Here is a 24,903-nt window from a genome sequence, read left to right as displayed (position 1 = left end):
TCAGTTCTAATGTCCCACCCCATTAAACTAACATAATTATCATTAATATTTAAAATATAATTTACATGCAGTACTATTCAAGGGGAAAATATCACAACCGCTAAAGGAAGAAGGTTTTGTCTTACTTAGTTTGGTCGGAGAACCTGCACGTGATCTGCATCTTGAAACAGCCAATTCAGATCAAGTTCGCTGTCGATGCTACATACGCCTTCAAAACCACAAACGTCCAGGTTTAACTTTCCAAAATCCGTGGAGTAGTATACCACAAAAAAAACCTCTCAAACCCCTTTCTTTCTTTCTTTCTTTCTTTCTTTCTTTCTTTCTTTCTTTCTTGAGCGGCGCTTAACCCAGCGCTCCCGTTTCACATCGCCACTTCTCCTCCCATTTCTCCTATACCTTTATTTCCCCTCCTAACAAGCAACTAATTTACTTGATTAATTAAAATTATCAAGACAATACAAAACAGGTGACAGACATTACAGGCCTGCAGTGAAAGGAGCGAACAACAAAAAAAAACAAACATAGACGAAGGGCGGAAGCAGTGCTGGGTGTATAAATAGAAAAGAAGGAGAGATTGACATGCAAGCTACCTAACGGGATTGCCCATACCGCTCTGGTCACGCCCTTTTTACCTGACCAAACACAGCAGCGCAAGATAATGGCAGAGAGACTGGAACTTGATTGAAACTGAACTGCCCCACCCCAGGAAGTAATTTGTTTGTCGCTTTATAATCAATATGTTGTGTATGCTAAATTGTATAAATAAATGTCCGGAGACATTCAAATCCAAACACATTAAAAAATGAAACATAGTGGAATAGAAATAAAGAGGCTTTGACCTCGACGTGATTTGAACACGCAACCTTCTGATCTGGAGTCAGACGCGCTACCGTTGCGCCACGAAGTCCTGGCGTAGTGCACACTTGTTATGCAATCCGAGAGTGCACAGCGTGACATGACAGAATGCAATAATGTGTTAATTTACCCCAAAAAAGAAACATAAATAAATGTGTAGGTATTTATTTGTGAATAAACTATCTTGCTTCTATGATGGGACCGGAGACCTTACATCCGCATTCTAATGCTCGTCCCACCCCAGAGAGACTTTGTCTTGACCAGGGATTAATATAATTTAAAAACAAACTGTGATGGTTCCACGCAATGTGAATGTGAATAGAGTCAAATACATTTGCATCATTCTGTATATATATATATATATATATATATATATATATATATATATATATAATATATATATTTCGAGTAACTATAGCTTCATTATCACATTGAAGACACATTACACATGACCACAGTTCTGTAACAAAATGACAATAACAAGAACGTTCTCATACCGGGAGTCGAACCCGGGCCGCCTGGGTGAAAACCAGGAATCCTAACCGCTAGATCATATGGGAAGCTGAGGAACAAAGTCATGGACATGCAACAGTAGCTAGTATACAGTACAATGATTGGTAAAAACACAAGAACCGATATTTCATTATAAACACGTTACAAATGAAAGCAAACTTCAAGCCATTTATTTTTATTCTCAATTAACACAAAATCTTTAATGGCTAATTAATAAATAAATAAATAAATAAATAAATAAATAATCTCCCTTTGTGCTTCTCGGAAGACATACGATGGACGGCGCACTGCAGTTTTTCAGTCTGGGGAATATTACAAATTAGGAGACTGTTCTTTAAAATACACATGTAGGGCGGGCGTCTCTGTTACAAAGAATTGTCACACTTTGTATTTATCTCCATAATGCGTTGGGACTAAATACGGAGATACATTAAAACTATTTGGAGAATGCGGGCATCGATCCCGCTACTTCTCGCATGCTAAGCGAGCGCTCTACCATTTGAGCTAATTCCCCTCGAATTGTGTCAGCGATTCTCATAGGCTACATCGCAGCTTGATATGAGCAATTCAGATTGTCCAATGTAGTCTGCCATTTGAAAATTCAAAACATTTTTTTTTAATTAAATAGCAAATATATCGACGAGAGGCATGTTTTCAATTTCTTCAAAAAGTAGTCTCAGCTCGTTGATTCAGTCGCTTTAAAATCCACCTCTGTGTCCCGATGCAGCAGTGCTGTGTGCTGTGGCTCGAGCTTGTTTGACGAGGCAGGCAATGCAAAAATGCCAAAACTTGCTTTTGTATCACATGACAAACTAAAGGTATGCCTTAACGACTTGGCTTTCTCAAGTTAGTTTGTATTGTTAATGTAACACCTCGTTGTTGCCCAGTCATTGTATCATATGAAGAAGAGCTTGCCAGTTGGGGGCGACGGTCTGCTAATAAAAGTTAAGACTATATTTGCAAGGATAATTTCTAGATTGAAACTCTTTTGAAGGGATTGGTCTCGGTATCCACCAGGAGGAGTGGGAGTGTTTTCTTCTCAGCACCGAGCTGACAATAAGTTCAGTTGTTTAAATCATGAAGCAAATTTCAAATGGATCACTGCTAATGTTAAAACAATTTAAGAACACTTTAAACAGTAATGTGATTTGCACTACGCAGGACTAGATTGAGCTTAAATAAAGACATTACATTTGAAAATAACTTGTGCTTACCCCCACTTACAAGGAAAGTGTCAAACTTTGTATTCGTCCTCATAACGTGTTAGAAAATGTAAACAGCAGTTGGAGAATGCCGAAGTCGATCATCCTAGCATGTTAAACGAGGGCATTTCTCATGTAAGCTACTTCCACTAATAGATCGTTTATACTGTTCTCAATGGTCCGCATCCCAGCCTGAGACCAGGATCCAGTGGTAGACGGAGATGTTATTCAAAGTAATATGTTATTTGGAATATTAAAACAATCAAGTTAAATAACACATATTTGGACACAAAATATTTTTCAGTGACGTTAACAAGTAGTCTGTTTACAACAAAATGCAATCTGTGTTAGGAACACTATTTTAGTCAGATTTAAAATGGAAATTAAACTGGTATTGAGTGCTGAGAAGAGTGTGGTATCAGCTGTTGATTTCCTTGAAACAATCTTTTATAGTAAAATGAACACATTTATTCCTTTTAAAAATAAGTAAAATTGAACTGTTAGAAGTGGGATTTGAACCCACATCTCCACTCGGAGACCAGAACACACAATTCTTTGGAAAGACAGAGTTCTTGTAGATGCCTGTAGATGCCAGGCATTCCGGTTCAGATGTGAAATTCTGTGTCATACAAAAAATCATTTCAAGATCGCGGTGGTGGCGATCAAAAACTATTACAATGTGAATCAAAAAGGATCTTCTATCTCCATAAATAAATTATAGCGCTTTGAGATTATATATGTTACTAGCGGATTGTTTAGAAATGTACTTAATTATATTAAAGCTGTTCTAAAAAAGAATGTTATCTCGAAAATTGAGTCTTGTCAAGCCGAAATAGCGTTAGACTGAAAATCTAAAGGTCCCTGGTTTGATCCCAGGTTTCGGCAAACAGCAAGAATTTTTTTGTTTTGTATTATTTTGAACTTTAAAAACAGAGCACATTTTTTTCTTCAGTGTAATTGGAAGAAATAACAACGTATCAGAGTGCCATTTTCTAATGTGATTAAGAAATGCAAAAAGCATCGTCCCTGGGTGGGCTTGAACCACCAACCTTTCGGATAACAGCCGAACGCGCTAACCGATTGCGCCACAGAGACCAACCTGTCAAACTACAAAAACTAACTTGCTGCAGCACTCTAGCAAAAGCAAGGACTTTGTAAAGAATTGTGTGTGTTGGATTCCAAATGGAGGCGTGGGTGCAAATCTCACTTTTCTGACAGTTGACTTTTACTTATTTTTAAAATGAATAAATGTGTTCATTTTATTATAAAAGATTTTCAAGGAAATCAACAGCTGATACCAAACTCTTGTCAGCACTCAATACCATTTTAATTTCTGCCTCGTCAAACAAGCTCGAGCCACAGCACACAGTGCTGCTGCATCGGGACACAGAGGTGGATTTTAAAGCGACTGAATCAACGAGCTGAGACTACTTTTTGAAGAAATTGAAAACACCTCTAGTCGAAATATTTGCTATTTAGTTAATCCATTTATTTTTTGAATTTGCAAATGGCAGACTATATTGCCAAAAATCTGACAATCTGAATTGCTCATATCAAGCTGCGATGTAGCCTATGAGAATCACTGGCATAATTCGAGGGGAATTAGCTCAAATGGTAGAGCGCTCGCTTAGCATGCGAGAAGTAGTGGGATCAATGCCCGCATTCTCCAAATAGTTTTAATATATCTGCGTAATTAGTCCCAACGCATTATGGAGATACATACAGTGTGACAATTCTTTGTAACAGAGTCGCCCGCCCTACATGTGTATTTTAAAGCACAGTCTGCTAATTTGTAATATTCCCGCAGACTGAAAAACTGCAGTGCGCCCTCCATCGTATGCCTTCCGAGAAGCACAAAGGGAGATTTTTTATATTTTTTAGCAATTGAAGAGTTTGTGTTAATTGACAATAAATATAAATGGCTTGAAGTTTGCTTTAATTTGTGTTTGTAATGAATTAGTGTTTTTTTACCATCATTGTACTGTATACTAGCTACTGTTGCATGTCCAGGAGTTTGTTAATCAGCTTCCCATATGGTCTAGCGGTTAGGATTCCTGGTTTTCACCCAGGTGGCCCGGGTTCGACTCCCGGTATGGAAACGTCTTTGTTAATGTCATTTTGTTACAGAACTGTGGTCATGTGTAATGTATTTTCATTATGATGATAAACCTACAGTTACTTGAAATTATATATATATATATATATATATACACAGAATGATGCAATGTATTTGACTCTATTCACATCATCTCACATTTCACTGGTTGCCTACGAGGGCTTGAGAGGGGTGACGTAAAAGTGAGAGAGAAAGAGCAAAGTTTAAACACATAACATACAACAATCTGACACTCGCTCCCGACGGGTCAGGCAGCATCCTCTGGCTGCTGGGCATTTAGTGGAAGAGACAGGAAGGGGACCAACAGGACAAAAAGAACAGATCCTTCGCAACTCAGTGCGGCATCCTCAGGCAGCTAAGCTGTCAGCTGGGCAGCGTGGAGAGCTTAGGAAAAGTGTCTCGGGTCCGTTTAGGAGAGACGAAAACAGAGAACCCCCTCCGTTTAGGACAGACGGAAACAGAGAAACGATGGAATGCTGTCAGTAGTGTGCAGTGGCCTGCTATAGAGAGCAGAGAGCTGCTGAATGCAGTGGAAATTGGTATTTGAGAGTTAAGGCGTTTAAGATGATGTCGGAGATGGGGCTGCCTTTGGGCAGAGATAAAGAATGCATAGATCTGAGGCCGCTGCAGAACCTGAGAGGATGGGAATGCGTTGCTCGGAGGCTGCTGCAAAACCTATTGATTTGATCAGGAGCAGTCTAAGAGTGTATTGTCTATTGCGGTGTAAATGTTGATAATCGTAGGACATAGTTTCCGTATGTGCCTGGAAGCTCAAATTGAATGAAATGGACATTGAAAGTTGTATTAAGTGCCTTGATGAAGTTTGGGTGCAAATGAGGAAGTGCAAATCCGGGAGCAAGAAGGTTGCAGGAATGGCCTGATGCAAGGAAGCTGGAAAATTAATGTGACGGTGGATTCTTAACATCTCAGAAAGCTGATAAGCATGGCATCATGACCAGATCCTCGAAGGGAGGGGTTTTGATTTGAAATAATCAAGTTAATATATGAAGCAAAAGAGGTTGAGGCAGGACGGGACTGAGAATCCCTCGGAAAGACAACGAACTGCAGGAATTGTTAGAAAGTTTGGAGTGTGCGAGATTCGCAGCGATAGCAAATCAGTTTAAATTATGTAGTTTGTGGTGTTATGCTGCCATCTCGAGGTTGCGATTGGAATTGAAACTATTGGCTTCAGTGAAGCAGGGTAGCATATATTTGGTTATTGCGATTAAAATCCTTGTCTATGTATAAAACGTTTGCTTTAGAACAGTTAGTGATGATATAAGTAAGTTAACGTAGGTCTAAAAGAGGAGCCTGCAGTATTTAGATATCATAATTCGGCGAGTTGAAGCTCTCATGTTGCAAAAGCGCAGCAGCAGGAGCCAGAATATTGCAGTAGTGAGGCACAGGCTCGCATTGCCTGTTAAAGCTGCCTGGTCGCCATGGCAACTTACCACTCCCAGGAGTCACTCGATGAGGCGTTGCCGTGGTAACCATGGTCTGTGAGGCGCCTGTGTGAAAGAGTTGCAGTGCAGCGGTGACGTCGGAACAGTCTTTCTGATGAAAACGCAGAGCAAGCTGAGAATGACGCTGCGCTTTGAACGGTGCAGACTGAGCAGGTAGGAAAATAGCAGATACTATCTCGCGAGCGCTGAGCAGAGAAATGGCCTGCAGTGAAAGAAACGAACAAAAAACCAACACAGACAAGGAAGCGGAAATAGTGCTGGGTTAAAGTAGAAAAAGAGAGAGAGATAGACAGGAGGGGCAGCCAATAACATACGTGGAGCAGCGCTGGCCCTGCCCTAAAAAATGACGAGGCGAGCGCTGCATTGTGTGATTGGCTGGAAATACTAAATGAGGCTGAACTGGGATCAGCTTCCACCCGGAAGAGATCGCGGACGTTACCGGGCAGGACGCCACGGAGGGAAGGAAAGACTGACTAAAGAAAAGGATTTAGGATAAGAAAAAAGCAGCGCAAAGCGGGAGAGAGCCCTCTACGGCATCCCCCGAATTACACCTAAAGGCTATCATTTAAGTACATTTCTAAACAATCCTCTAGTAACATATATAATCTCAAAGCGCTATAATTTATTTCAGCTCTTATGAAAGACAAGTATCCTTGCGCATTATATCATCCTTGATTGCGAAATGTAACATTAATTAATTGCCTTCAGTTAATATTTTAGAAAAACTACTTTGCTAACAGAAGAAAAACAAGCTAGCAGAGGATGGTTTCGATCCATCGACCTCTGGGTTATGGGCCCAGCACGCTTCCGCTGCGCCACTCTGCTACAGCTGTCTCATGACTGAATTACCAAGCAGCAGAAAAAAAAAAAAACTGAACTCATCGTTTTAACCAGTCTCACGGCAGTGGCCGGGCCAAACCATGGAAACGTTGCAAATCAGAGATGATCCGTTTTCTTTTCTCCCAAAAAAGGTATGCAAAGTATGCAACTTTGATCACAGGCAGTTTTATCGCCCAGTTTCGGCGGTCAATTCCAACATTCAGTCTCTAAAGCATCTTAAATCGTGGAAAGCACTCTTTGTTTAAAATTACACAGAAGACTTATTTTGTTCGACCAGGCTTACAATTAGATATTTTCTTGTTTTTAAGTAGAGTTTGTGAAGCGCATATGGGGCGCTATAGGATACCGAGACCAATCCCTTCAAAACATGTTTCACTCTAGAAATGATCCTTGAAAATATAGTCTTAACTTTTATTTGCAGACCGTCACCCCCAGCTGGCAAGCTCTACTTCATATGAAACAATGACTGGGCAACAACGAGGTGTTCCATTAACAATACAAACTAACTTGAGACAGCCAAGTCGTTAAAGCATACCTTAAGTTTGTCATGTGATACAAAAGCAAGTTTTGGCATTTTTGCATTGCCTGCCTCGTCAAACAAGCTCGAGCCACAACACACTGCGCTGCTGCATCGGGACACAGAGGTGGATTTTAAAGCGACTGAATCAACGAGCTGAGACTACTTTTTGAAGAAATTGAAAGCATACCTCTCGTCGAAATATTTGCCTTTTATTTTATTTATTTATTTTTTGAATTTGCAATTGGCAGACTAGTCAATCTGAATTGCTCGTATCAAGCTGCGATGTAGCCTATGAGAATCACATGCTCAATTCAAGGGGAATTAGCTCAAATGGTAGAGCGCTCGCTTAGCATGCAAGAAGTAGCGGGATCGATGCCCGCGTTCTCCAAATAGTTTTAATGTTTCTGCGTATTTAGTCCCAACGCATTATGGAGATAAATACAAAGTGTGACAATTCTTTGTAACAGAGACGCCCACCCTACATGTGTATTTTAAAGCATAGTCTGCTGATTTGTAATATTCCCCAGACTGAAAAACTGCAGTGCGCCCTCCATCGTATGCCTTCCGAGAAGCACAAAGGGAGATTTTTTAAATATTTTTTAGCAATTGAAGAGTTTGTGTTATTTGGGAATAAATATAAATGGCTTGAAGTTTGCTTGCATTGGTTTGCATACATGTAATTGAGATTAGACTTTCGTCCAGTGTTGCTTTCTTCTTAGATGTGGTCTCAGTTTTGGCTGAGCAGGATGGTCTCTGTGGCGCAATCGGTTAGCGCGTTCGGCTGTTAACCGAAAGGTTGGTGGTTCAAGCCCACCCAGGGACGATGCTTTTTGCATTTCTTAATCACATTAGAAAATGGCACTCTGATACGTTGTTATTTCTTCCGATTACACTGAAGAAAAAAATGTGCTCTGTTTTTTAGTTCAAAATAATACAAAACAAAAATATTCTTGCTGTTTGCCGAAACCCGGGATCAAACCAGGAACCTTTAGCTCTTCAGTCTAACGCTCTCACAGCTGAGCTATTTCAGCTTGACAAGGCTAATTTTTTCGAGTTAACATTCTTTTTTTAGAACAGTTGTAATATAATTAGGTACATTTCTAAACAATCCGCTAGTAACATATAATCTCAAAGCGCTATAATTTATTTCAGCTCTTATGATGGACAAGTATCCTTGCGCATTATATCATCCTTGATTGCGAAATGTAATATTAATTAATTGCCTTCAGTTAATATTTTAGAAAAAAACTACTTTGCTAACAGAAGAAAAACAAGCTAGCAGAGGATGGTTTCGATCCATCGACCTCTGGGTTATGGGCCCAGCACGCTTCCGCTGCGCCACTCTGCTACAGCTGTCTCATGAATGAATTACCAAGCAGCAGAAAAAAAAAAACTGAACTCATCGTTTTAACCAGCCACACGGCAGCGGCCGGGCCAAACCATGGAAACGTTGCAAATCAGAGATGATCCGTTTTCTTTTCTACCAAATACGGTATGAAAAGTATGCAACTTTTTTGCCCACTTTGATCACAGGCAGTTTTATCGCCCAGTTTCGGCTGCCAATTCCAATATTCTGTCTCTCTAAAGCATCTTAAATCCTGGAAAGCGCTCTTTGTTTAAAATTACACTGAAGACTTATTTTGTTCGACCAGGCTTACAATTAGATATTTTCTTGTTTTTAAGTAGATTTTGTGAAGCGCATATCATGCGCTATAGAAATATTAATAATTAATTGATTGATTGATTGATTGAATGTTAGCCTGCGTTCGATCTGGCAGGTTTAATTCTTCAAAAGACAACGCCGAAGGGTCTGATAAATGACATTGTAATTATTTGAGATGATGCATGTAGACAATAATGTAAAAATGGTTGTTTTCGAATTTGTATCATTTAATTTCATTTTTCTTTTTAAATGTAGAGCTGTTTTATAGTTATTAATGTATTATTATTAGGCTTGTAGTATTAATATTATTCATAATGTTCATTATTAACGTCGGTATTGTCGGTATTAAACACAGACAGATATGAGGTTCAGTCCAAACAGAGCGCCGAACTCAGCGAGGTCCAGCAGGGGACAGTAACTTCACACGGGGCCATTTCATCAACCATCACCTCAGAAACACAAACAAGCAAATCATTATTATTCTCCATTTTTAAAAGTCGCTCAGCGCTCTCCTGTAGCAGAGCGTTAAGTCATTTAAATTCAGCTCCGTGTGCTTTCTGAGCGGCTCACTTACTTAACGCGCCTGAATGCATCACATTGAACACAGCAGTGAAAGAGCCAACATGGCGAACTCTGGCATCCAGTTTCATAACCGCCTCCGACAGGGAGGCCAGCCAATCAGGCTCACATGCTGGGGATAGAGTGTTTCTACAGCCAATAATACGCGATGGGTCCAACCAGACCCGCCTTCTGCTGGTGACGCTTTCATTTCAGTTCAGGAAATAGAGAGGTTTGTTTTGTTCATGTGTGGAGAGGTGGCTGCAGTCAGTGATGATTTTACAACACGCTGTCTCCTGCTGTTTAAAATATTTAGGCTGGGATTAAATGTTTTCTAATAATTAGTGATTTTTGTGTTTGTTTATTACCTGCACGGAGTTCCGTGAAAAGGAAAGCATCCATTTTCTGTGTTGAATTTCACACACAGAGCGGAGCGCGTCAGTCGCAGCTACAGACAAGTCGAGCTTTTCAATGAGATGATTTACTGAGAAACAAACGCGTTGAAGCTCCAGCAGAGCTCTGCGCGATTCTGAAAGACCAAAGTAAAGTTACTCCTTGCAAAGCATGTTGTTTGTGTTCTTTCTTTATCACACCAGAAGAAGTGATGAATATATTTGAATGGGGAGGCTACAGTACAAAATAAATATTACTAAATACAAACCGCAGGCGGCGTTTCTAAATGAAAAGAGGATTCCGCTAGACCAGTGTGAAACTCAAACCAGTGAAGATGGACGCGTCAGTGTGTCCGTGTCGCTCTTTCAAGACGAGCTCGCCTCTACCATCGAGCACGCAGTGAAAGCGGCTCTACACACCGTCTTGTGCGCGATTACTAAAGCTGTCGGCAGCAAATTCACTGAATTCACAGCGGAAATGGAAAAAAAGGAGAAAGAGAATGAAAGTCTGAAGCTGAGATTGGAAATATCAGAGAGCGAGCTGAAAGCTGTGCGAGGGTGTATAAACGCTGCAGATGCAGACATTAAACAACCTTTAATATTTCAAGGTAAGATTGATTTTATTGTGTGGTATTGCTTGGTCAATCAAACACCTTAAACCACCTTCTATTGGAAAGATCTTGGTTAGAATTTCTCTTAAGACACGTTTTAAAGTGTTTGATTATAATAAGCACAGCTCTGTCCTGATATTGGTTATAAAGAGTCAAATCGAGGCATTGTATTATTTTATATATTTAAATAGGTATTCTAGAAAGTACTAGATTGGTAAATCTTAACCAGTCTAATTTAGGAGGCTTCAATGGTATCCTTCTGGTAAAGTGATGTCTTGTATAGAGTCCCACTGAGACAGTCACAGACCATATTGCAGAGGGTTAGAATAATGATTTGTGATTTAATATCAACATACAGGCAGCAGCACATCGGGTTTCAGTGTTTGATTGAACTGTTTGACTGCGAATCTATTTTTAGATAAATGGTTTCATTGTATTCCGCTCCAGTGCTGTTGAGTTTGTCTTTGGTACAGTCGCGGCTCATTCGCTGCTCGTTCTTTTGCTTTAGTCCTGTTTCCTTCTTGTTCCACACACACACATTTACACGATCTTTCCAGACCTCACTGTGTGAATAAAGGGGGCAGCAGCAGCACCTTGCCTGCACCAACCCGGTGTAAGATTTTGGACCCGAGTGGTTCCACAAGTTCAATTAAGGGTTGAAGTTGGAGGAAGTAAATACAACACAGTAAGGTGTCAACTGAATTGTATCATTTTATTGAGTCTCTAGATTGAGTCTCTAAATAAAGCACTTTGTTCAGCTGATGGTAAGCAGAATTAGGAAACGGTCGCTCATATTGCTTATAAACATTTACTAATACAGGTTATTATTTAAGAGCAGAGATGAGTTTGCACAGGATACATACAATAGGGAGAGCCACACCATTACAAATGTATTTTAATACTACAAGGGATGTTATTGGATTTATATATACAGGTCATGTGACGTTGCTCAAGTAAGCTTCCAATGTTGTGCCTAATGATTATTACACAGGTGGAGTTTGTACAAAAAACATATTGCTGCACTTGAAAAAGTTTGAGTTGTGTAAATCACCTGTTTAAATGAAACTGCTTTGAGAATAAGCAGGCTATCCTGCTGCAGTCGCTTGTCTGCTAATTGTATTTGACACATTGAAACTTGCATCCTTCATTGACCGTTTCCTTCAAAACCGTTCTCACAATACAGGATCAGGTAACAAAAAGACATTCCTCAGACACTTTGCTAAGACTGCAAGTCTCCAGGCTTGGTTTCTAAGCATGTTTGCAGTAGAGAAATGGATGTTTGCATTAGAACAATGCAAAGGCAGAACGGCGGTCATGATGGTGATTGACAGGGAGGTAGAAGTGGATGCAATGCTCCAGTGTGAGGCTACAGGAGGTGAGAAAGACCAGCAGCACTGAGTCTTGTACAGGACGTAGAATAAAAAGATGTGCATATGAAAATGCCTTTTCCTTCACTTTGTTCATAGGAACACAAACACAGCGTTAACCGATAATTGCAATTTAGAATAACAGGAATGGTATCAATGCCATCATGTACCTAAAACACCAAACAATTATACCGGCTCACCCCTATACGAAATAACTGAGGAACAGTAACTTTAAATCCCTGATCAAAGCAACTAACAAACCTAGCTGGTAAGTAAGAGATCTAATTGTATACAGTTTTGTTTCCCACAGATCCCAAAGAGATCCACGCTATCCCTGAATCTGAAGCACAGGAAGGGCCAAAGATAGAAGCAGGAGTGCTGTGCAAGTCTAATGCAGGTTACAGAGCTGGCATGTGTTAAAGATGAAGAGGTCCCTCAACAGGAATGTGTTCCTATTAAAGAGGAATTCATAGAGCAGGAATGTGTCCCCATCGCAGAGGAACTTCCTCATGAAAATCATGTCTGTACACTTGAGGAGAACAAGAAGCTGGGATCCAACCTGTGTGATGACTCTCCATCTCAATGTGAACTGGGATTTAGAGGTAATCCTACAAAACAAGCAGCATTGAGCTGCCTATTCATCCTGCAGAAACTGGTACTGAACACCAGCAGTGTGCTTGAGATTCATATTTTAACCAAGGGGAGCTGCCCAACCACTATGTCAACAAGGACATCACTGTGCTTGCTTCTGAGGCACCTGCTAGATGTGCAGCCGCTGCCATGCCTCTTTAGAATGCTGTGAGATCAGCGGTGTCCAATCACGCTCCTGGAGGCCATTCCACTCCACATTGAACAGGTTCAGTTATATAAAGTGATACTCCTGTGTCTGGATGGACACCCCTGTGTTAGATCTTTGCCTTTCCTCATTCCTGGTAGGCTGTTTGCAGTTCTGCTCCCACAGCTTTACAGAGCTGCAGGGATCACATGTCCCATCACTGGGTGATGCCAAATCCAGTCGGGTTGCTCAGCGTCACCAGAAGAAACATTTCAGTAGAGAATTTCTGTGGAGAATGTATGCAGCAGGATCACCAACATGAGTCTTATTTTATTTCTTACACTTTATGCAAATACAATATCATTTTTAAACGCTCATCTCACTGCAACTATCCCGAGGACTGTAATGTTTGCTCGCAATGCCACATTTCACTTTTGTGTGTCTCACAGTAAGCATTGCTGTGTTATTATTGTCACAGTACAGTAAGAATGTGTGTGGAGGTGTTCTGTACAGCAGACCAGCTCAACAGATAATTTCTATATTAATTATTAATTATCAAAAAACAAATTAAATATTAGATACATTGCAGTACTATCAAAATGCAGGTACTAAATAGGATTTTTCATGATGCTCTGTTGGCTCGATTTAAAATATTCCATTTTAAACATTAAAAAAAGCATGTTTTTCATTTTCCACTTGGCTGACATGTTGACATCATTTTTGCTGTGACTGAAACTTGCGGGACACTAACTGGTGAATGAATCCACCTCATCTCAAGCAACCAATCACTGAGCTGCTCATTCACTTGTGTTCAGAACAGTGCATGTGGAAGAATGCTGTACAGTAACCTTTGTCTCTCTTCTCTTTCTTTCTTTAGCTTCTAAAGTAGTTGAAGGAGAACACGACTCCACTCTATCACCCCAGTGCAAAAACTCTTCTAGAGGCAAACCACAGTGCAAGAAGCACAGAGAAACAACACCCCAAGAAGAATATGTGAAGACATTGAGAACTCACTCAGTTACAATCCCTTCCTTACAAGACAGACACCCACTTACTGTGGAGAGTACAGAGACGCCACATTCTGTATGTTTTAAAAATTCTGAAACCCAGGGCAACTTGAAGACCTTGCCTCATTCTATTAAAGGTGGGAAGAGTTCCTGTCAATTAGACACTCCTGAAACTCACAAGGGAAATCCCACAGGAGGGACTCCGTGTTCCTGGGCTGATTGTGGGAAGAGTTTCAATCATATATCACTGCTTAAAAGACACCAGCGCGTTCACACAGGAGAGAAACCTTCCCACATACAGACCAGTGATAAGAGTTTTACACAGTTAGGAAATCTTCATTCACACCAGCACATTCACATAGGAGAGAAACCTTATCACTGTACTGAGTGTGGGAAGATATTCAGTGACTTAGGATCCCTTAAAAGGCACCAGCGCATTCACACAGGAGAGAAACGTTATCACTGTGCTGTTTGTGGGAAGAGATTCAGTCAGTTAGGAAACCGCACAAGACACTATAACATTCACACATATGTGTAATCCTATCCCTGCACTTAGTGTGAAGAAGTTAAGTCAGTTGCAGGCTCTTACAGGACTTGAGAACATTCTCAGAAATGCAGACACTTGGGGACACCTAAACAACAGGAGTGCATTCTACTAAATACAGAAATATTAACTGAAAACAAAAGAATAAACTTGCTTGATAAATAGGGTCACCCCTAATCACAATCTGTTCAGATCAAAAACTCACCAAAATCTGTGTTCATCATGTTGTTGAGCATTCTGATTGTGTTACATCACATTAGTAATATATTAAATAGATTGTTATCATGAGTGCAAGTTTCTCTTTTTCCTCCTGCATTGCTCAGCCTCTTGCAGTGTGTTGTGTGGAATCTTCCCTGATACCATGGTGAATCTGCGGTACCTCAAGACGCAGCACAGTATACCACAGTTATCATGCGGGCAGCTTGAAGTGTAAAATCAATACTGTTTCCAGCAGGGTGCGCCAGAGACCTTTTAGCACTTTAATGGGCTGCATACCATTGCTTCTTAACAAGGTGATTTCTGCTCCTGATGTGTTGAATACTCCCCTCTCTCTCTGGGGGACTCTATTAAACAAACAGGCACAAGGTATTTAGAAATCACAGCTTTATTACATCAGCTTAGATTCTCTCGTGTACCAGTTCTCTGTGCATGGAAACAACATTTTCATGAGCCATCTGTGAAAACAGCACAAGAACTTTACACATGGCTAATTTATATAGCAACCCCCACCTTTCCCCTTCATTTACATGACGTCTGATGAAAGCCAGGTTTTCTCAAGTAAAATAAACTGAGCGAATGGGAACCCGTAAAAGCATTTTGCACAAGACATATTTATTAAGCAATTCCAGTGGTTTGCAGAAGTATTCACCCCCCTGCAAAGTTTTCACATTTTGTTGGCACCTGAGCGTACTCCACGACGCTTTCAAATTAGACTTTACATGTAGAATCTACACAAACTACTCCACATTGATAAAGTTAAAGGTCACAAAATTAGTGAAATAGTTTTAGCTTGTATGTACTCAAAGTGGTTTAACTTGTAGATAATTACATTCAGGCATATAAAGACTTTCAAGCTGCAACTCACATAGTGAACCAACAAAGCAACCATGAAGACCAAGGAGCTTTCGAAACAAGTCAGGGATAAAGTGGTAGAGAGGCACAGAGAAGGGTACAAGAACATTTCAAAGGCTCTAATTATCCCTCTCAGCACAGTGAAGGCCATCATTAAGAAGTGGAAGATGCATCATACCACCCAGACACTACCGAGATCAGGTCGCCCTCCCAAACTGAGCAGCTGAACAAGCAGGAAACTGGTTCGGGATGTCACTGAAGCCACCAATGACCTTGAGAGATCTGCAAAGTTCTGTGTCTAAGGTGGGAGTCAGCATTCACACATCAGCAATAAGCCAGTCCCTATACAAAGCTGGCCTGTATGGATGGGTGGGAAGCAAGAAGCCATTACTCAAAAAGCAATTGAACTACTGGTGACACATTTGCTTTTTATATTTCCATATTTCAGCACATGCATCAGTGATATGATATCCATCAAAGTTCCTTTGAAATGCACAATCAGGTGTTCAGTGGGAGCAGTGGTCAGGCTTCATTTGAAGTGCTGCTTGTTTAGTCTAGTAACTGTTAGCAACGAGCTCATTAAAACTATCAAACATTGTTCATTGTGTTCTTAATGGTTGGTTAATTAAAAAGTAACCTATTTATGTACTAATAATGTCATATTATTGGAATTGGGAGAGGTTTGTTGAAAGGAACTATTGAAGCTAGTAATGTAGTAATGTTTAGCAGTGAGATCAGGTTTAGTTTTATTACCGTATACTCACTAGGAATTGACACATGCGCTTATACTTGAGTATGTGCTGTTTTCTGTGCAGGTGCAGTTACTCCTTTGGTTTCATATAGAAGCTTATGCACCTGCATTTGAGTGTAATGCAAGGTGTGGAGGCTCACATGTTCATATATTGCATTACAAGTTAAACACCATATTTATTCTTTCTCTTTGAATTCCAAATGTTGTAAGACGGATAAGGGCGTCTGCTAAGAAATAAATAAATAATAATCTTTTTAGCTTGTAATAATATAATAATAATATCTTTATTTTTATATAGCACCTTTCATAGTGGACCACCATCTCACAGTGCTTTACAGAGGTAGGCTGTGAACTGTGCATTATATGCAGAGTCACTTACAATAGGGCATTGATTTAATAATATAAGAAAAGTTATGAACAAAATCAGGGAATTTAATGCATCAATACTTTTCTAGTAGCTGACTGATCCCTGGCTTTCATCTAGTTGGCTTTTAAAGACATCCTAATGACTCTGCAGCAGCACCATTCTAGTGACCCATTTCAAACACTCCCAACTCTGTGAGAAGTGTCTTCTCTAATCCTTCTTTGTTCCAGGCTAAATAGATTCAGTTCCCTTGTCTGTTGATTGTTTGTTAACTCCACTGCAAGGGATGTTGCCCAGTCGGAGGAGCACGTCAACCCGAGCCCTTTTTGACTCTGGGTGTAATAATAAATGTGTCAATTAGCAGACGCTGTTATCCAAAGCAACTACACAGACTAGGGAATGAACTATACACCAACAATTTCTGCTGCAGAGTCACTTCCAATAGGACCTCGGTTTTACATCTCATCCGAAGGACGGAGCACAAGGAGGTTAAGTAACTTACTGTGAGAAGATGTGTCTCCTAACCTCTGTCCTAAGTCTGTCTCCACTCAGTTTATAACTGTGTACTCTAGTCCTGGTCTCTCTGCTGTGCTTAAAAGAGTGACTACAATTAACTCCAACTTTTTAAAAGCTGTTTAGTCTCCTCTAGTCTTTTTTTTGTTCCAGACTGAATTGATTTAGTTCCCTCAACTGTTCTCTCAGCATATTTAGGGTTGGTTGAGTGTACAAGGAAAACAACTGACTCTGGAGAGGAGTTACCAATCAATGCCAGCACACTGGAGATCCAGAATTCAGAACACAGAACCAGGGAGGACATTCGGCCCATCAGTGCAGCAGCTGATTGATCACAAACCTGTTAAGTCGGGTCTTAAAGGATCCCAGCCCTAACAACATGACTTGGTAACCCATTCCATCCCCTCACCACACTCTGTGAGAAGGTGTCTCCTACCCTCCGTCCTATAGCTATCCACACTTAATTTCCAACAGTGCCCTCTGACCCTGGTGTCAGTGCTATGCTTGAGGTATTAGTTTGGGTAAACTTTGTCAACACCTTTCAAGTTTTTAAAGACTTCAGTCAAGTCCGCCTAATTGCTCTGTATTCAAGCTAAACAAATTCATTACCCTCTTCACAGCTCGTTCCTTTAAGCCCCGGGATTAGTCTTCATCTTTATGATTGCATCCCTGTTGCTGGTAGAAATGAGTCTATCACAACACCAAGGTCTTTCTCTCACACCCACTGTGTATTTCAATCCTACTTTTTTCCTTCTAAAAAGAGACTTGGTAATACATTTGTGAAATGTTTCACTGATCCTGCACTGTGTTAAGAGAACAATGGAGATCACTGACACTGTGTCAATAGATTTGGATCATAGGGTATAGAGGAAATAGTTTTCAAGTGAAGTATGGAAATTTGGAAGAGGAGGACATCACACAGTATCACAGTGTAGAGAAAGAAAGGGTCCTTGATGAGGGTTTAGTGGTGAAGGAGTGCATTTGCCTGGGAGAGGGTATAAAACAGAGCAGGGTGGAGGGACCAGAGCAGCTGAAGAGTGGAAAAGCAGCATCAGCACCTAGTCAAGATGAAACCCTGGACTACAAGAACCATTCTCCTCTCCGTCCTGACAGCATGTCTTCTGTCAGGGGCTGGTAAGACTGCCTTTCTCCTGAGTAACATGGGGAGGGAGGGAGGGATTGCATTGATTGCCTTCAACCTAAAATAAATGGGGGAAGAGATGGCATTGACTGACTTTCATCAGAATAACAGAAGGGTAGGGAGATAGCAGACAGTATTCCATGAGATAACATAGTGGAGAAGGCAGGCTTTTCCTCAATGCTGCATCATTGAATAATCAACTTACCATAAGAATATCCTTCTTTGTTCTTAATTTGTACATTGCCATTTAAAAGAATGATTCCACCCCCTCCATTTCCTCTGTGTGCAGATGCAAGGAGCCTCCTTGAGCTGGGAGATGATGATTACCAGGCCAGCAAGAGAGAACTGGGTAAGATCCATTCTTCCAGAACTCAGTCCTATATTCTCAACACAGAGGTTTGTCTACTTGTCTTGGGGATTGATTTGATGAGCCTGTACTCCACTAGAATAAGAAACAGCATTTAGAGAACTTGAAAACTCCCATGTGTTGCATCAACCACCTCCCACCATGGGGACCCCTTATTAAGAGGCTGCTTCAGACCAGAAGGATTCCCTGGTACTGTAAAATGCAGCTGTGGCTTATCCACGTGAATAGCCAAATCAACTCGTCGTTTCTTATCATTTATAAGAACTTATTAGAAATGAAACAGTCATCAACAGTAAATATTTAAATATATTGGGGGGGGGGGACAAATCAAGGTTTGCATTTGAAATTTCCCTTCGAGTCGATCTTGCCTCCTGCTCATCTCTTCAATAAACCATTGCAGGGTGTGTATAAAATACACTGAGATTTTAAAATGTTCATTCAGTTTGATTTACCTTTTTCACAAAATATACACATCCTTGAAACATATAGACCTGCTCTTTCATTTATTGTGCTAATATTCAAACCACTTTTTATACAGCAGATTTAATATAATAATTTATTTAAGAGATATTAAAAATGCAAACTGTTTACTGCAAGTTGATTTATTACAATTCCTTGCCTTATATAATATGTGGCACTTTAAAGTGGTTTATTTATATAATATTAATTCAACTGTTCTACACTGTTGCAGTTATTAACAAAAGTACAGAATTGTATGACCATAATTACATGTTTTCAGTACAGATACAAAAATCTTAATAAAATTTTAAAAAATCCCAGTTTTCCTAATCGGTCCGTTTGCATTCTCCATTCCATGCTGTCATTCCTTTCATAGCACTGGATACAACACAGGACTGCTCTCATTAAAAATGTAACCACAGCCTGTGTTTACAGATCTCAGCAACACTTTGGAAGATTCAGAGGAGCAGGAAGGAGCACTGGAGAACAAGAGAGCGCTGGGTAAGGAATGAAAGAAAGAAAGAAAGAAAGAAAGAAAGAAAGAAAGAAAGAAAGAAAGAAAGAGAGAGAAAGAAAGAGAAAGAAAGAAAGAAAGAGAAAGAAAGAAACAAACAAACAAAGAAAGAGAGAAAGAAAGAAAGAAAGAGAGAAAGAAACAAACAAAGAAAGAGAGAAAGAAAGAGAGAAAGAGAAAAAAAGAAAGAGAGAAAGAAAGAGAGAAAGAAACAAAGAAAGAAAGAGAGAAAGAAAGAAAGAAAGAAAGAAAGAGCAAAAGAGAGAGAAAGAAAGAAAGAAAGAAAGAAAGAAAGAAAGAAAGAAAGAAAGAAAGAAAGAAAGAAAGGCTTTTAAGATCCTTTATTTAACATTCCAAAAAAATCCATTAAAACTCAATAAAGGTAAAACATAACAAAATTAAGATTTAGCAATATTAAAAAAAAATTTCCTAATCGGTCCGTTTGCATTCTCCATTCCATGCTGTCATTCCTTTCATAGCACTGGATACAACACAGGACTGCTCTCATTAAAAATGTAACCACAGCCTGTGTTTACAGATCTCAGCAACACTTTGGAAGATTCAGAGGAGCAGGAAGGAGCACTGGAGAACAAGAGAGCGCTGGGTAAGGAATGAAAGAAAGAAAGAAAGAAAGAAAGAAAGAAAGAAAGAAAGAAAGAGAGAGAGAGAGAAAGAAAGAAAGAAAGAGAGAAAGAAACAAACAAAGAAAGAAAGAGAGAAAGAAAGAGAGAAAGAAACAAACAAAGAAAGAGAGAAAGAAAGAGAGAAAGAGAGAAAAAAAAGAAAGAGAGAAAGAAAGAGAGAAAGAAACAAACAAAGAAAGAGAGAAAGAAAGAAAGAGAGAAAGAGAGAAAAAAGAAAGAGAGAAAGAAAGAGAGAAAGAAACAAACAAAGAAAGAAAGAGAGAAAGAAAGAAAGAAAGAAAGAAAGAAAGAAAGAAAGAAAGAGCAAAAGAGAGAGAGAGAGAGAAAGAAAGAAAGAAAGAAAGAAAGAAAGAAAGAAAGAAAGGCTTTTAAGATCCTTTATTTAACATTCAAAAAAAATCCATTAAAACTCAATAAAGGTAAAACATAACAAAATTAAGATTTAGCAATATTAAAAAATCCTAAAATACATCATGTTCTCCTTAAAAATAGATTTTACCAATATAAAAGGATCATAAAAAATCAATTAAAAAAACACAGTGTTTTCTTTCTGTTAAAAACAGATTAAAGCCAAAATTAATAAAAACACTGTAAAACAATAAAAAATAAAATTAAAACTAGAACAAAAACTGGAGCTCCCCCTCCTCACTCACAGCACACAAGGCGTCTCCCACACACCACCTCTCCTGGAAGTCCTCCGGGTTATTATTTAGTTTAAAAAATTCAAAATCCACTCTTATCCGGCTGACCACCATAACCCTGAACTGCAACACAACATCAGTCAGCCCGGCGCCAGAGATACTGTTCTTTCTGGATTTTAAAATGGCCAATTTTGCCTGACCCATTATAAAATTAATTAAAACACACCTGTTTCTCTTTTTAAAACTGTAGGGAACCCCAAAGATAAAAAGCTCTTTTGTGAACTCCTCGCCTAGGCCCTGCAGGAGCTCCTGTAGGAGATGGAAGAGTGGTCCTAGCCTGACACACTCACTATACATGTGAAACACTGTTTCCTCTGCAGAGCAGAAACAGCACTCTGAGCTAATGCTAGCATCAACTCTGTGGAGAAACCTGCCGGTGGACACAATACAGTGCAGGATCCTCCACTGCAGGTCCCCCGCTCTCTTGGTGAGGGGCAGTTTATACAGTACCCTCCATACTGGCCTGCACCCCTCCTTTACCTCCAGACATGCCCTCCATCTTGAATCCACCAACCCCCTCAACTGGTGGGAATGTGATGCCTTCACACAAATTTGGTAGATCTTCTTACTCTCTGCTGTATGAAGAGTTAGATCTTTAACTGTGTCTAGGTTTAATAACATTCCCTCGTTTCCTACACCCTCCTCTCCTTCACCTACTGCTGGACACACTAGCAGCCCTGGAAAGATGAAGTCTTGTCTCTGCCCAGTGCCGCTGGACATCTCCTCTCTCACAGCCTCCCTGAGCTCGGGGGAAAGACAACTTCTCAGTTCACTGACCATTTTCTCTGCCAGTCTCTCAGAGTGCCAGCCCAGCCGCCCAGCCAGCTGTGTAGCAGTCAGCCAGCAGGAGAGCTCAAAGTTGATAAGATGTCTCAGCCTGGTCACTCCTACCCTCACAAAGCTGGCACAGAGCGTCATTGACTGAAAGAAACGTACAGGGAAGAGCGGATTGAAAAATAGGGGCTCCTCCAACAGGATCCTGCCTGTCAGGGACCCCTCATCTCTCGCCACCCTCACTGCCCTCCAGGCATCTAAAACACTCAAGTAAAAAGAAGAGAGACCTACTTTAGCTAGTCTGGCACTCTCAATTAAAAACAGGTGTTTGTCTATCCACAGCCCCCCTACTCTGCTGAGGAAAAAACAAGCTAGCCTCTTCCAATGAGCCTCCTCCCCAGCGTACAGGAGCCTCTGAACCGCCTGCAGTCTGAAGGCTGCCACCCTGCTGGCAATGCAGACCAACCCCTGCCCCCCTTCATCAGTGGGGAGATACAGGACCGCTGGCCTCAGCCAATTTCTCCCGCTCCAGAAAAACTCCAGCAGTATTCTTTGGATCTCCTGCACCATGCCCCGGGGAGGGTCCAGACACACCAGCCTGTGCCACAGCATGGAGGCCACCAGATTATTAATCACCAGGACCCTTCCCCTAAAGGACAGCTGGGCCAGCAGTCCCCTCCATCTCTGCAGCCGCCCCCTCACCCTATCCACTAGGCCCTCCCAATTTTTCTGCATATATATCTCCACTCCAAAAAACACCCCCAGCACTTTTATACCTGTCCTGTCCCATCTCAGTGCCTCAGGCAGGACAGGGGGGGTGCAATCATGCCAACTGCCTGACAGGAAGGTGTCACACTTTGCCCAGTTAACTCTTGCTGTAGAGGCTCCTTGGAATGTGTGCAGGCTCTGCTGTAGTGCCTTGATGTCTCCGTCACTGCACACAAAAACGTTCACATCGTCTGCATAAGCGGACACCTTCACTGCGACAGAGGAGGGTGAGGAGGGCACTGCCCAGCCAACCAGCCGGCCCCTCAGCAGGTGCAGCAGGGGCTCTATGGCCAGTGAATAAAGCATTCCAGACAGGGAGCAGCCCTGCCTAATACCCCTGCACACTGGGAAGGGCTGACTCAGCCCATTGTTAATCTTTAAAATGCTAAAAACATTCCAATATAAAAGCTGGATATAAGAAATAAAAACAGGGCCAAACCCGAAGGCTTCCAGGGTTTTAAAAAGGTATGTGTGGTCGACCCTGTCAAACGCTTTCTCCTGATCTAAAGAAACCAGCCCAACATTCAAATCACATGTCTTAGCCATTGATAAAAAGTCTCGAATTAAAAACAAATTATCAAAAATGGAACGTCCCGGTATGCAGTAAGTTTGGTCCGTGTGTATTACAGCTCCTATACACATTTTTAGTCTATTTGCCAGACATTTTGAAATAATTTTAAAATCAGAACATAAAAGCGAAACAGGTCTCCAGTTTTTGAGTAAACACAGGTCTCCTTTCTTCGGCAGTAGTGTGATTACTGCCCTCCTGCAGCTGAGGGGCAGTTCTTTATCTCGGAGGCTCTCTCCCAGCACCTGCAAAAAGTCCTCACCAATCACAGTCCAGAAATTTTTAAAAAATTCAGTGGGCAGTCCATCAATGCCAGGAGCTTTTCCATTTGAAAGCTGTGTAACAGCAGTGGTCAGCTCCTGATATGTTAGTGGCTTGTCTAATTGGTTCTGTTCTTCCTCGCTCAGGGTGGGCAAATCCTGGAGCAGCAGGTCTGTATCCTTCTGCTCACAAGGCTCTTTGCTGTATAGTTCAGAATAGAATTTTACTGCCTCCCTGCTGATCTCCTCCCGGCTGTACAGCTCCCTGCCGCAAGGCGTCCGGACGCAGTGCATCTTCCGGCTGTCTGCTCTCCTCCTCTCCAAGCCAAAAAAGAAACTGGAGGGGGTGTCCATGTCTTTAAGCTCCATGAAGCGAGAGCGCACCAGCATGTGTTTCTGCTCCCTCAGCGTTTGCAGGGTCTGCTCCTGGTGGTCTGTGTCCAGGCTGCTCTCTAACTGGAGAATTTTCAACTCCAGCTCTCTCACTGCAGCGTTCAGTGACCCGGTTGAATTGAGTGTGTACTGCTGGCAAAAGATTTTAATCTGCGTTTTGCCAATGTCCCACCACTGCCTAATATTTTTATAATTCGTTTTTTCTTTTTTCCAAATGTTCCAAAAATCATTAAATTGTTTTACAAAAAGTGTGTCCTGTAATAGCTTTAAATTAAAATACCAGTAGGAGGTGCTGTGAGAGTCAGTGGTGAGTATTACTGTAACTAACAGGCAGTGGTGGTCAGAGAGGCTACTGGGGATGATATTGGCTTTAATGAATTTATTCAAATGTGTGTGTGATGTGTAGAAGCGGTCTAACCTGGCTCTATATATTTGTTGTGCGCGACAATGAGACCAGGTGTACTGTCTTGCATTGGGGTGCAGACACCTCCAGACATCAACCAGGCCACTGAACTGAAAAACTGCAGCTAATTCACTTGAGGATTGGGGATTGGGTTCCTCATTATTTCTATCCATTGTAAAATCAATAGTGCAGTTAAAATCTCCTCCCACCACCACCACATCATCATCAATATTTAAAAGAGCTTGCTTTAATTTATTAAAAATTAAAATGCGTTCCCTTCCTTTATTTGGTGCATAAATATTAATAAAAACAAATACAGTCCCACCCAACCTTGCTCTCACTTTTAATAACCTCCCCTTTTCAATTTCTTCAATATCTAAAATTGCCACACAGGCATTACATAAATGTTACAGATATGTTTCGTAGACACAAAAGTTGTAACATAATTGAGTACATTTGTAAACAATCCGCCAGTAACAGACATTATCTCACATTATCTCTAGTTTCAAACGCATTATCACTGGCGGCACAATTACGACATGGAAAAAATCCAGTATATTTCTCCAGTACACCCAGATCTCTCGAACATTAAAATGAGTCAGCCCTTAAAAAAAACACTGTCCGTGTTCATTTCTGTGTATATGACATTGTCTATACACAATACCTGTCATGTAAGCCTATTGGTATCAAACCGATCACAATTAATGTGATCCGTGTTTTCAGTCAGATTGATAGTTTTAATCAATCATCGAAAAAGCAGCAGTGCTTTGCAACTGTAGTTCGTCT

General features: G+C 40.8%; 1 protein-coding gene and 5 non-coding genes across 6 annotated transcripts; 3 read left to right on the top strand and 3 right to left on the bottom strand.

The window, feature by feature from the left end:
- Positions 1-835: 835 nt before the first annotated feature.
- On the bottom strand, positions 836-907 carry trnaw-cca (transfer RNA tryptophan (anticodon CCA)). The gene has a single exon. It is a non-coding gene; the product is annotated as a tRNA-Trp (tRNA).
- Positions 908-1,343: 436 nt separating this feature from the next.
- Positions 1,344-1,415, bottom strand: trnae-uuc (transfer RNA glutamic acid (anticodon UUC)). The gene has a single exon. It is a non-coding gene; the product is annotated as a tRNA-Glu (tRNA).
- A 2,176-nt stretch (positions 1,416-3,591) lies between these two features.
- Positions 3,592-3,665, bottom strand: trnan-guu (transfer RNA asparagine (anticodon GUU)). Its single transcript has one exon. It is a non-coding gene; the product is annotated as a tRNA-Asn (tRNA).
- Positions 3,666-4,597: 932 nt separating this feature from the next.
- Positions 4,598-4,669, top strand: trnae-uuc (transfer RNA glutamic acid (anticodon UUC)). Its single transcript has one exon. It is a non-coding gene; the product is annotated as a tRNA-Glu (tRNA).
- Positions 4,670-8,258: 3,589 nt separating this feature from the next.
- trnan-guu (transfer RNA asparagine (anticodon GUU)) lies at positions 8,259-8,332 on the top strand. The gene has a single exon. It is a non-coding gene; the product is annotated as a tRNA-Asn (tRNA).
- A 4,091-nt stretch (positions 8,333-12,423) lies between these two features.
- Positions 12,424-15,208, top strand: LOC131703289 (zinc finger protein 418-like). Its single transcript, XM_059006398.1, has 2 exons — positions 12,424-12,702; positions 13,753-15,208. Exons 1-2 carry the CDS (start codon positions 12,492-12,494, stop codon positions 14,418-14,420), a joined length of 879 nt encoding a protein of 292 aa, XP_058862381.1. The 5' UTR covers positions 12,424-12,491; the 3' UTR covers positions 14,421-15,208.
- The last annotated feature ends 9,695 nt before the right edge of the window (positions 15,209-24,903 follow it).

The sequence above is a fragment of the Acipenser ruthenus genome, chromosome 32 (assembly GCF_902713425.1).
Source record: "Acipenser ruthenus chromosome 32, fAciRut3.2 maternal haplotype, whole genome shotgun sequence".
In the NCBI taxonomy this organism is placed as follows: Eukaryota; Metazoa; Chordata; class Actinopteri; order Acipenseriformes; family Acipenseridae; genus Acipenser; species Acipenser ruthenus.
The sequence above is the reverse complement of the archived record's forward strand: the minus strand, read 5'-3'. Positions and strand labels throughout refer to the sequence as shown.

What these genes read in the sequence shown, in the direction of transcription:
- LOC131703289 (XM_059006398.1), top strand. Translation starts at nt 12,492, where the DNA reads ATGCAGGTTACAGAGCTGGCATGTGTTAAAGATGAAGAGGTCCCTCAA. An exon ending in ATGTGAACTGGGATTTAGAG is followed by an intron (nt 12,703 to 13,752) that starts GTAATCCTACAA and finishes TTCTTTCTTTAG; the next exon opens with CTTCTAAAGTAGTTGAAGGA.